The following is an 11422-nucleotide window of genomic DNA, read 5'->3' as shown; positions in this document are numbered from 1 at the left end:
CCCTTCAGGGTCTCCTCCAGCTCGGCCTGGCAGCAGAAGTGCAGCCCCACAGGAGCTCCAGAGGAGCTGGATCAAGAGGCACCTGGAAGCCCTCAGCAATCCAGGCAGCAACACACGGGCAGCAGGACACAGATGGCGCTTCCTGGCTGGGACAGGGCTTGTGGCTTCAGCAAAACCACCAAAGGCCAAGAGGCTTCTGGCCATTTTCCCTGCACCACTGCATGCCTGGGAAACTTGCTGAGCACAAGCCCCCTTTTCCCCCTATGCCCTATGCCCTGTGCACCCTGGGCAGCAAAAGAAAGGTCTTGGGACTCAATGTATTATAACATATGCTATATTATTTACATACTAAAGAAAAATTAAAAGAAAAAAAAGAATAATATTTAAGAAACAAAAATCCCTGCTAGTTCAGGTGGCCCCAGCAGACAAAGCCTGCCAGATCAGTTCCCAGCACAGCTCCAGCAGCGCAGCCAGCCGAGGCCCAATAGACGAGGCCGTGTCCTCCATGCCCTGCAGAGCTGATCTTGCAGGTTCTCAAAGATGGAATATCGAGCCCTCTCTACTGCCTGGACGATGTAAAAGGCTTCAATTGCCAGGTTTCTGATGGCAGGGCTGGTGTCATGAACCATGTTCTCAAGGGCTGGAAAAGAGACGAACAGAGCCACGATCAGATCCCAGACCTGTGGGGGCCCACGGAGAGCCCCCTGCCAGAGCCATGCCAGCCTGTCAAAAACAAGGGTCTGGACTCTTCTGGATGTTAAAAGAAGTAACCAAACCTTTATTCAATGACAAAAATACCAACAGGAGTAGGAAGACAGGCTAGCCTGAATCCCTGTAACTCACAACCCGACGAGGAAGGAGAGCCCCCAACACAGCTGTGCACAGGTTATATACCGCTCGATCCCCAGGGGAGGGTACAACTCAGGGTCCAATGAGGGATCAGGGGAGGAGGAGTGAGGGGAGGCGGTTACACTACTGGGAACCAATAGGGACATGTCATGGGCAGGACGGCAACTAGGGAACCAATCGCGAACTGAACTAGGGGTGAGGAGCATGGAAGGTTCTGGAAGAAAGGGTCGGGTTTACAATGATGGATAGGGGATTAGGGCAGGCCAGGGTGACGGGCAGGGAAGGTTTGAGAATAAGGGGAGTGTCTATATAATTGACATCTGGGGTCAAAACCAACACAGTTAATAGGGGAGAACAAGAACATACCTGTCGCTGCCCGCTCGGCCCTTCACGCCTCGGCTAGCTCTGGCCGACGTCAGCGGCAGGAGTGGGGAACCAGGCGAGCACTGCGTGGCTCAACCTGGAACCTCCAGAGCTCCTCTGCGCTCTGGCGCTATGGCTCACAGCGCGACACCGGTTGTGGCGAAGGGAGAAAGAGTGCTCAGGCTCTCCCAGTTTCCCAGGAACAAGTTTATTCCAACAGGTGTAGGGGAAGGAGACGAGGTATGGGGCTGGGATCACAGGGAGGAGGTCTGAGCCGAGAGACTGGGCACCTCTGTGCTCCAGGTTTTAAGGACTGTGGGCGGTCCATACAGCGACCAACGGGACGGCAGCAAGGGAGGAGTTGTGGGTGGGGATTACAATACGCAGGACCAATGGCAGGGACCCGGGGGAGGGAAAGCAACTGTACAATCAATAGGGCGTCGAGGAAGGGATGATAGGCAGGGAAAGAACTGGAACAAAAGGTGGGGTTTACATAGATTGATAGGGCTCGGGGGTAGGATTGGGGTGATGGATGGGGAACAATCTGGAAAAAGGGGAAGGGTTTACAATGATGGGCAACTGGGGACAAACCATTTTGGATGACAGGGGAGCAACTGGGGTAAACCAACTCTGAAGTTAATAAAACTTAAACAAATTGGCGGCAATACATACCAACAGACTAACAATTACAATCATAACACTATAAATACTTATAACAATTCCCCCCTCTTAAACTTTGATTGGGCTTAAGTCCAAATCTTATAAACAGTCCTCAAAGCAGTCTTCATTAACTTAAGCCCGCATCAAGAGCACTTATAGTCAATGTGCTTCTTGTCCTAACTTCAGACTTCCTCTTCATACTCTTGATAGATTTTTTGGAGCTTCTGGAAGTTTCTGTAGAGGGTTACTGCCGATTCAGGTCCATGATCTTTGTCTGAGTTTTCAGTCTTTATCCGGTAAATGTTCTCACTTAATTCTTGTTTCAAACTCAGTTCCAGGGATTTTTGTACCATTTTCGTGATGGTCCGGATTATACATGGGATTAGACAAGCGAAGAAAGAGACACGGTTAATATACAGCCTATGACAATTAATAGCTTTTTCCACCACTCTCCATTAAAAAGATTATTCCACCAACTGGTCTTGACTAATGAGGACCACTTTTGAACTGGGACATGTGCTAGTTTTCGGATGTTAGTAGTTATGTTCTTGATTACCTCACTGTGGTCGTCTATCTCAATGCAACACTCGGAGGAGTTGAACTTCCCACACACGCCTCCCTCTTCTGCCAGTAGGTAGTCCAGGGCTAACCGGTTTTGATAGATCGTGGTCCTCATTTGTCGGGCTTGTGCAGACAGCAAATCAAGGGCTAGGCTGGACTGATTAGAGATAATCTCTACCACTGCTTGTAACCGTATCAGTCTGTTTAGCATATATATTGGGGTTCTGTATCCCCATGATCCGTCTTGCGCCCAGGTAGCCGGGCCATAGGTTGCTATAATTCGTTCTGGTGGCCACTCATCGTCTCCCCATTTTTGGGTTCCCCCAGTTAACATCTCTCTCCTTTTTCTTTTCAGTTCATCATACAATGGAACCCCCAAATGCTGACCCTCTAAGCGGGGAAGAAGGAAAAAGGAAGGTTTAATAATTCCAAGTGTGCAGCTTCCCGCCCAGTCTTTAGGCAGCATGACATAAGCTGACCTCCCACAAATCCAATAAAAATTAATTGGAGCCCTCCAGAAGCCCGGGGGTTCTATGGTGTCCACTCCAATATGGTGCCAAAATTTGGCTAACCTTTTGTCCCCCCATAGTGGATTTGGGTTTGGATCTGTAGTTGCACACTCATAGAATTTTTCCCTTTCCACGTAAGAGCATCTTGGTTCCTTCTCCTTAGCCCAGTACAAATGAGGAGCTCGAGGAATCCACCATTTATGCGTGTCATTCATTACAAAGTATCTTTTACATGGCAACTCACCCACATAGAACTTAAACCGGGGTCCTTTTCTCCAAATGCATTCTTCTCCGATGACATCAGACCACAGACTCCATACTTCCTCCAAGGACCTCTTATCTAGAGATGTCTTCCCTTGTTCTGATGCCCTTAGTAAGTTTTGTGGGGTTAGAGGTATCCCTTCCCATGGCCAGATCTCCGCCATTTGGGTGTCTCCACAAATCCAGCAGCTAGTGATGTTAAATTCCCGACTTATCCTCTCAGCTAAGTCCAGGAAGAGATTCTTTCCTCCTAATGCCTGTATCCCAGGACCCTGTTTGACTATCCCTTTTATTTCCTTTTCCTTAACCCAGTCTGATCTGTAGTCTCCGCCCCCTTCATTATCCCTCTCTTCTGGCTTTATTTCCGAACAGATCCATTTTTCTTTCATAGGACATTCCCCCAACAGTTTTCGCTTAAAATCACCTACATTTTCGGACATCCAATAAATCTTACCATCCTCTTCACAAGTGGTTAACTCTGAAAAGTTGATACATAGGGGACTCGGGTTCGTATGGATTCTGAGGATGGCTGTCCAAGATTCTCCTGCATATATGGGGTAGTAGCATTTGTCGCAAGGGATCCCTTCCCCTTCTTGGAGAGTCAACAGGAGGAATACCCATGGGAGTCCGATGCAGATAACTCTCCCACCCATATTCGTGGCAAAAGTGTCTCTGCTCGGTCTTGCCTCCCCTTTTCTATTCTCTTTTCCGGCTACCTCCTCGCTTCTTTGCTGCAGGAGTTTAGATTCCCTTTCCGTATCAACTTGTTAATTCTCTTTTTAGGGCCTGATCTCAAGAGATGTGAGGGAATGTTCTATTTGTCTCTCAGGATCTGTTGATCTGTAAGAAGAAGTACAAATATTACAACCTATTTACAAATATTACAACTTATTCACACTTTCAACAGTTCGACTCAACATCTTGCCTCATATCACGGTTTGTCTCAAGTCTTTTTACATATAACTAGTATCATTACATCTCTCAGTCTATATTTTAAACTATCAAGTAAATAAACAAATAGATATGCAGTTGTTAAGTTATGATAAATAGGTAGTAATAAATAAATAAATATTAATAATTTTGGAATCTTCTTTCTTAATAAATTTGTCAGTAAGTTATGATAAATAGATAGCAAAAAATAAATAAATAACTAAATATTAATCATCTTGGTATCTTAAGTTATGATAAGTAGATAGTAATAAATACATAAATAAATAAATATTAATCATTTTTAATAAGTTATACAGTTGAACCCAGTTTAAAGCTTCTTCCTGAAAATTAACTTGGTGTCTGTTATCTTCTCTGTAGTCCATTCATTGGGAGCTGGAGCTGGTCCCTCTGGTGCCGGAACTGGTCCTTTTACTCTGGTGGCATGTGTCCATCCTTTCTCTCGTGTATGTACAGCAGTCTCAGTAACTAATAGAACCTGGAAGGGACCTTCCCACTTCTGTGTCAGTGGTTGTTCTTTCCAAACCTTAATGAGGACCCGATCCCCTGGGTTGACTCTATGAATCTTGAAATCTATTGGGGTGGTCTGGGGAAGGTATCCCCTTTTTCTTAACTCCGTAAATTATCGGCTATTGTTTGTATATACTTCCTCAGATTTTGCTCCCCCTCTTCATAAGTTCCAATGCCATCTAGAGTAGTCAAAAAGGGCAACCCAAACATCATCTCGTATGGCGACACCCCCAAGTCTGCCCTCGGTTGTGTCCGTACCCTCAATAGGGCTAATGGAAGGCATCTAATCCAATTCATTCCGGTTTCTTCAGACAATTTAGTGAGAGCGATCTTCAGTGTCTGATTTACCCTTTCTACTCTTCCCGAACTTTGTGGTGGCCAGGGAGTATGTAGTTTCCAAGCAATGCCCAAAGCTGCTGTGATCTTATGTAAAATATTGGCGGTGAAATGAGGACCTCTGTCGGAATCTATGGTATTTATTATTCCGTATCTGGGAATAATTTGTTCTAGTAGAATTTTACTGACCACCTCTGCTGTTGCCTTTGCAGTTGGATATGCTTCTACCCAGTGGGTCAGGTGGTCTATTACTACCAGCAAGTACTTAAATCTTTGAACCTGGGGCAGTTCTGTGAAGTCTATTTGTATGTTTTGGAATGGCCTTTTAGCTAGCTCTCTTCCTCCATATGATGTCTTTCGCATTACTTTTTTATTTACTTTCTGACATATCATACATTCCCGTGTAATTGCTTTAATGATTTCAAATACCCCAGTGCAGACATAGGTCCTCATAAAATGGTCACATATGGCTTGTGCCCCCCAATGTGTAGAGGCATGTAAAGCTTCCAATATTTTCCTTGCTAACGCTTTGTTCAGAACTTGTCTCCCATCTTGTAATCTCCACTCCCCCTTCTCATTTTTACTCGCACCTATTCTTTGTAGCTCCTTCTGTTCTTTCTCATCAAATACAGGGACTTCCTTCTCACTTCTGTCTAGACCATCTCCATCTTCAATTTTCACTTCTCTTAACTGGAAGATTCCCTCAGTCTGTTCCAATGCCGCTGCCTTTGCCGACTGGTCCGCCACACAGTTCCCTCTTGTCTCTATCGAATTTCCTTTTTGATGCCCTTTTACATGGACTACCGCTATTTCTTCTGGTCCCTTCAAAGCTCTTAACACAGCTTTTATTATGTCCTCATGTATCAACGTTTTCCTTTTTGAACTTATGAACCCTCTCTCAATCCATATTCTACCAAAGGTATGAACCACTCCATAGGCATATTTGCAATCTGTATACATGGTTCCCTTCTTTCGGTTCAACCATTCCAAGCCCTTTAACAATGCATAGATCTCACAGCATTGTGCTGACCAGCCATCAGGTAATCTTCCTTTTTCTACAATGGTCATATTTTCCCCATTTATGACTGCATAACCGCTCACTCTTTTTCCATTCACCATTCTAGAAGATCCATCTACAAACAAAACTTCCCCTTCCGTCAATGGACATGCCTGTAGATCTTCCCTTACTTTTGTTTGTAGATCAATGATTTTCAAACACCAATGTTCTACTCCTTCTTCCGTTGGTTCTCCATACAAAAATTGGGATGGATTTTGAATCCTCGTCACTGCCAGTTCCAAGTTCTCTCTGTTATTTATCATCAGTTCATATTTTAAGAGTCTACTATCTGATACCCAGTCACCGGCTCTTCTGCTCAAAATAGATTTTAAATCATGTGGTGTATATACTTTGATTTTGCTTCCAAAAGTTAGTTTGTACCCTTCTTCTATGAGGACTGCTGTCACTGCCAAGACCTGAAGACAATTTGGCCATCCTCTGACCACAGGGTCTAATAATTTTGATACATATGCAATAGGCTTCTTAACTCCACACCATTCCTGGACTAAAACACCATATGCTATGCCTTCCTTAACGTTAACAAATAACTCAAATGGTCGATTTAAATCAGGTAAACTCAAAACCGGGGCACTAGCCAATTTTTCTTTTATCTCTTTCAACCTCTTTTCATCTTCTTCTTCCCAAGTCATAGGTTCCTCTTCTGCTAATTTTTCATGTAAAAACTTCACCAATTTTGTATGTTCTTCCACCCAGAATTTGCAGTATCCAATCAATCCTAACAATTTCCTTATATCCGTTTTAGTTTTTGGTGCTGACAACGACAATATTCCTTGTACTCGGACTGGATCTAACTTTTTGTATCCTTGCCCAATCAAATGCCCCAAATATCTCACTTCAGATTCTACGAACTGCAACTTTTTCCTGGACACCCTTAGTCCTTTCTTTCCCAAATAATTTAATAGACTGATTGTAGTTTCTCGTACTTCATCTTCTAATTCACCCGAAACTAATAAATCATCCACATATTGTAAAATATTAACACCTCCCATGGGCTTGAATTCACTCATCAGTTCTTCTAGAGCCTGCCCAAAATAAATTCAGGGATTCCGTGAAGCCTTGCGGTAACCTAGTCCATTGTAATTGCTGTTTCCTACCAGTCTCGGTGTCTGTCCACTCAAAGGCAAACCATTTTCTACTCTCTTTCTCCAACGGGCAAGACCAAAAAGCATCCTTTAAATCAATTAGGCTAAACCATTTGTGGTCTGATGGTATCCTATTCAATAGGTTATAAGGGTTGGCTACCACTGGATATCGAGCGATGGTCTGTCTGTTAACCTCCCTCAAATCTTGCACTAGCCGGTAAGTACCATCTGATTTTTTTACTGGCAAAATGGGAGTATTATGGGGGGACATGCATGGTTCTAGTATCCCTCCCTCAATTAACTCACTAATGATGCCATTCAGCCCTTGTCTCCCTTCTACCGATATGGGATACTGTCGTATTCGGATAGTTGGTATTCCAGGCTTCATTTTTACCTCTGTTGGAGGAATATCCAACAATCCATGCTGCCCTTTTTCTGCCCACATTCTTTGATCGATTTTACTTTCATCCTCCTCTCTCAACAACAACATCTTGGCTACCATCTGCCCCTCTGTTGGTATTACCCCTATTTGTAATTGCACTTGTAGGTCCCGGCCCAATAGATTGCACCTTATGTCCGGGATGTATAGCAGATCCACACACCCTTCCCGGAAACCCCCCTTAACTGTTACCCCTTCTATAATAAAAACTTCAAAAGGATTATTTTCAGCGCCATTTACTTTGCAAGTTCTTTCACTTAAATTGTATCCCTCTGGAATCTTGGAGACACTAGGCCTATCTGCCCCTGTATCAACCAAAAATTCATGTTCTTCTCTCTGAGGGCCTACTTCCAATTTTACCAAGGGTTCCTTTCTATGTTTCATGCTGTCCCTCAGAGCATAGAACCCCTGACACCCCTAATCATCCCCTTTTAATATTTTCTCTAGAGTGTCCTGTTCTTTGGCTATGTATTCATCTTGTTGCCTCTTCTTACAAAACTTCTTAGTATGTCCTCTCCCATTACAGTAATAGCATATTAATTCTGACCTTTGTACCTTTTTCTCCTCTTATCTCCGGGCCTTCACAAAAAAAAAACAACTTACAGTGCCTCTACCTGAATGAAACTGGAACTGACAGGCAACACAACCTCTAACCAACTTAAAACTGGCCCTTACTTAAACTAAACTTTATAAAGGTGCCCCTACTCAAACTGAAAATTTCTAATGACGGGCAACTGACCTCTCAAACTTTAACAAAAAAAAACCACTTAGAGTGTAAGAACCTTCTCTCTCTCCCGACCCACACCAGGGCCAAAACACTGGGCCCTCAGAAATGCTCTCTTTTGGCCATATTTCCGTACAATATCTTATCATTTTTACCTTATCTAGTTCCTTTAGCCTTTCCTCCTTCTCCCACTTACTCAACATTTTTCCCAGTGGGCTATTCAGAGATATTTCTCTTGGCATCTTTTCTTCCCTGTTTTTCTTATTGTCACTCTTCCCCGCACATTGCTCCATATTGCCTTTTTACACTTTAGGTAATGTAACTGAACTAAACCAATATATATTTATTTCAAACAACAATGAGACACCACACCCACGACCTCACACTTCAATAACCAGAATCAAAAATACCCACAAAGTGTTATCAATGTATTAGAATAGAGACAAAATGGCAGACAATTGAAAACAATAATAATTAAATGTAGTAATCCAGTAAAAACAGAATGGCGGACAATCGGAAACAATAACTAAATATAAATATAATCAAGTAAAAAAACAAAATGGCAGACAATTGAAAATAATCGGGTAAAAACAAAATGGCGGTCAATAGAAAATAATCGGGTAAAAACAAAATGGCGGACAATTGAAAAGAATAATTAAATATAAATGTAATCAAGTAAAAACAAAATGGCGGACAATTGAAAACAATAATTAAATATAAATGTAATCAAGTAAAAACAAAATGGCGGACAATTGAAAACAATAATTAAATATAAATGTAATCAAGTAAAAACAAAATGGCTGACAATCGAAAACGAAGATTAAATGATAAAATTAATATGTCTAACCAGCAATCGACCTTTACAATTCAAAATGGCTGCCTTCTCGACCATACAGCCACAGCAACAAAATGGCCACCCTTCCAGCCACTCAGCCTATCACACCAAAATGGGTGTTCTGCCGACTATTCAACCAACAACGAAATGGCTGCTCGACCAGCCACACAATTCACCACAAAATAGCTGCCCTGCCAATCACACGACTTCTGCTCATCACAGCCAGGGGATGATCTGGAGACTCTCGGCTGAGCCTCACCCCAGAACTACATCCCTCTGGCGCACCGAGATTACTTCAATATACCAAGCCTCAAACTAAATGGATAATGTGCCCCTACCCAAACTAAAATTTAATGACGGGCAACACAAATCTGAATCGCAATCAATTTTTCTTGGCCTTTTATCGTAAAAAGAGTATCTCTTAAAAAAAAGGAAATTCAACTAACAACAAAGGAACTTATAAATGACCAGAACTCAAAGAACCTTATACAAGAACCCTATAATGACAGGCTCTAAAACCATTCCCTCCTAATCCTAATGAGTAGGAGGCCCTTCCCACAACCGGTGGCCCTTATTCTCTCTCTAGGGTCTCCGTCTTGTGAGGTTCCCCCTATGAACCCCAAAAACTCCAGGCGAGGTTCCTAGTTCGGGGTCCTAACTCCCCAGGTTGTCCCTCAACCCTCGAGGAGCACAACCCCCGGAGTGAGTACCCCCTTTCTCCCCTGTCTAGAGAAAAGTTACCTCCCCACTTCCGGGTCCTAATTCCCCAAATGGTCCAACTCACAAAAAAACCTTCCCACCTGGTCTTAACCACCAAGGGGACCCTCCCCCAGTCGGTGGCCTCTCCCTCCTAGGTCTCCGCACTGTGGTGTACGGACTCCGGCACCTTCCCAGCCTTAAGGGCTTCAGAGTCCTCTCCCAAGCTTCCCAAGCTCGAGACTTTCAGTTGGATTTCTGGGGAAACCCTCTCTCAGGTAGTGTTCCAGACGCCTTGGGGTCCCTAGGGGTCACCTGTCTCCCTTCTCTGGGTCCCTGAGGTTTGCCCATCTCCCTCCTAGCCTAAGGGGGTCCCTCTGGGTCCCTGGGGTTTGCCCGTCTCCTTCCTAGGGGTCCCTAGGGGTCACCCGTCTCCCTTTCCCCCTCCACCCCAACACCTTACCTGTCAGGGTTGTACCCTGGAGAGGGGAGGTCCTTCTAACCGGGTTGTCACTCCTGCTGGTCTTCGGGTACTATCCAGAAACCCTTCTGTGGTCTCGACGTAGTCCAGGGGTATATATAAAAAGAAAATGCGTGCCACCCAAATCTGTGCTACTCTGGGACCACCTCTGGGCGTGAATAACCCCAGGTTTCGGCACCAAAAATTGTCAAAAACAAGGGTCCGGACTCTTCTGGATGTTAAAAGAAGTAACCAAACCTTTATTCAATGACAAAAATACCAACATGAGTAGGAAGACAGGCTAGCCTGAACCCCTGCAACTCACAACCCGACGAGGAAGGAGAGCCCCCAACACAGCTGTGCACAGGTTATATACGTTATATACCGCTCGATCCCCAGGGGAGGGTACAACTCAGGGTCCAATGAGGGATCAGGGGAGGAGGAGTGAGGGGAGGTGGTTACACTACTGGGAACCAATAGGGACATGTCATGGGCGGGACGGCAACTAGGGAACCAATCGGGAACTGAACTAGGGGTGAGGAGCATGGAAGGTTCTGGAAGAAAGGGTCGGGTTTACAATGATGGATAGGGGATTAGGGCAGGCCAGGGTGACGGGCAGGGAAGGTTTGAGAATAAGGGGAGGGTCTACATAATTGACATCTGGGGTCAAAACCAACACAGTTAATAGGGGAGAACAAGAACATACCAACAGACTAACAATTACAATCATAACACTATAAATACGTGTAACAAGCCAGCTCTTGCCATTGCCAGCAGGGACCAGGGACCAAGGGGATCAGCCCAAAGCTGCTGGCCACAAATGCCCCACGTGGCCCTGAAGTCTCGGTGTGCTCTGCTCACGCGACCCCTCATCAGCACAGGGAGCAGAGCCCTCCACAGCCAGGCCAGGGCTTGCAGCTCCACCCGCCAGCCCCCCAGCCGGCTGCCCTCACTCACATTTGTAAATGAGCTGCAGCTCTTCCTTCTTCCCCCTCAGAAGCCGCCCGGTCATCCCTGGGAACACAGAGCCTGTCAGGGCCCCAGCAGCACAGCTCCCTGCCAGCGGCGCTGCCAGCCCTGTTGCCACACGGCCTCCTGCCCTGGCAGGGCT

The 11422-nt window shown here is 44.9% G+C and overlaps 1 protein-coding gene across 1 annotated transcript; it reads right to left on the bottom strand.

Moving 5' to 3' along the window:
• Nucleotides 1–403: 403 nt before the first annotated feature.
• Nucleotides 404–10636, bottom strand: LOC117243654 (endogenous retrovirus group 3 member 1 Env polyprotein-like). The gene is made up of 2 exons (XM_033511636.1): nt 10315–10636; nt 404–4043 (listed from the first exon to the last, which is right to left on the bottom strand). The coding sequence occupies exon 2, from the start codon at nt 3854–3856 to the stop codon at nt 2255–2257; it is 1602 nt and encodes a 533-aa protein (XP_033367527.1). The 5' UTR covers nt 3857–4043; nt 10315–10636; the 3' UTR covers nt 404–2254.
• Between the last annotated feature and the right edge of the window lie 786 nt (nt 10637–11422).

The sequence above is a fragment of the Parus major genome, unplaced genomic scaffold (genome assembly GCF_001522545.3).
Source record: "Parus major isolate Abel unplaced genomic scaffold, Parus_major1.1 Scaffold405, whole genome shotgun sequence".
Taxonomy (NCBI): domain Eukaryota; kingdom Metazoa; phylum Chordata; class Aves; order Passeriformes; family Paridae; genus Parus; species Parus major.
Note: the sequence above shows the minus strand (reverse complement) of the source record. Positions and strands in the feature narration are given on the sequence as shown.

Bases quoted from the DNA above. Each gene is read 5' to 3' on its own strand.
- LOC117243654 (XM_033511636.1), bottom strand. From the start codon at position 3,856: ATGGGTGGGAGAGTTATCTGCATCGGACTCCCATGGGTATTCCTCCTG.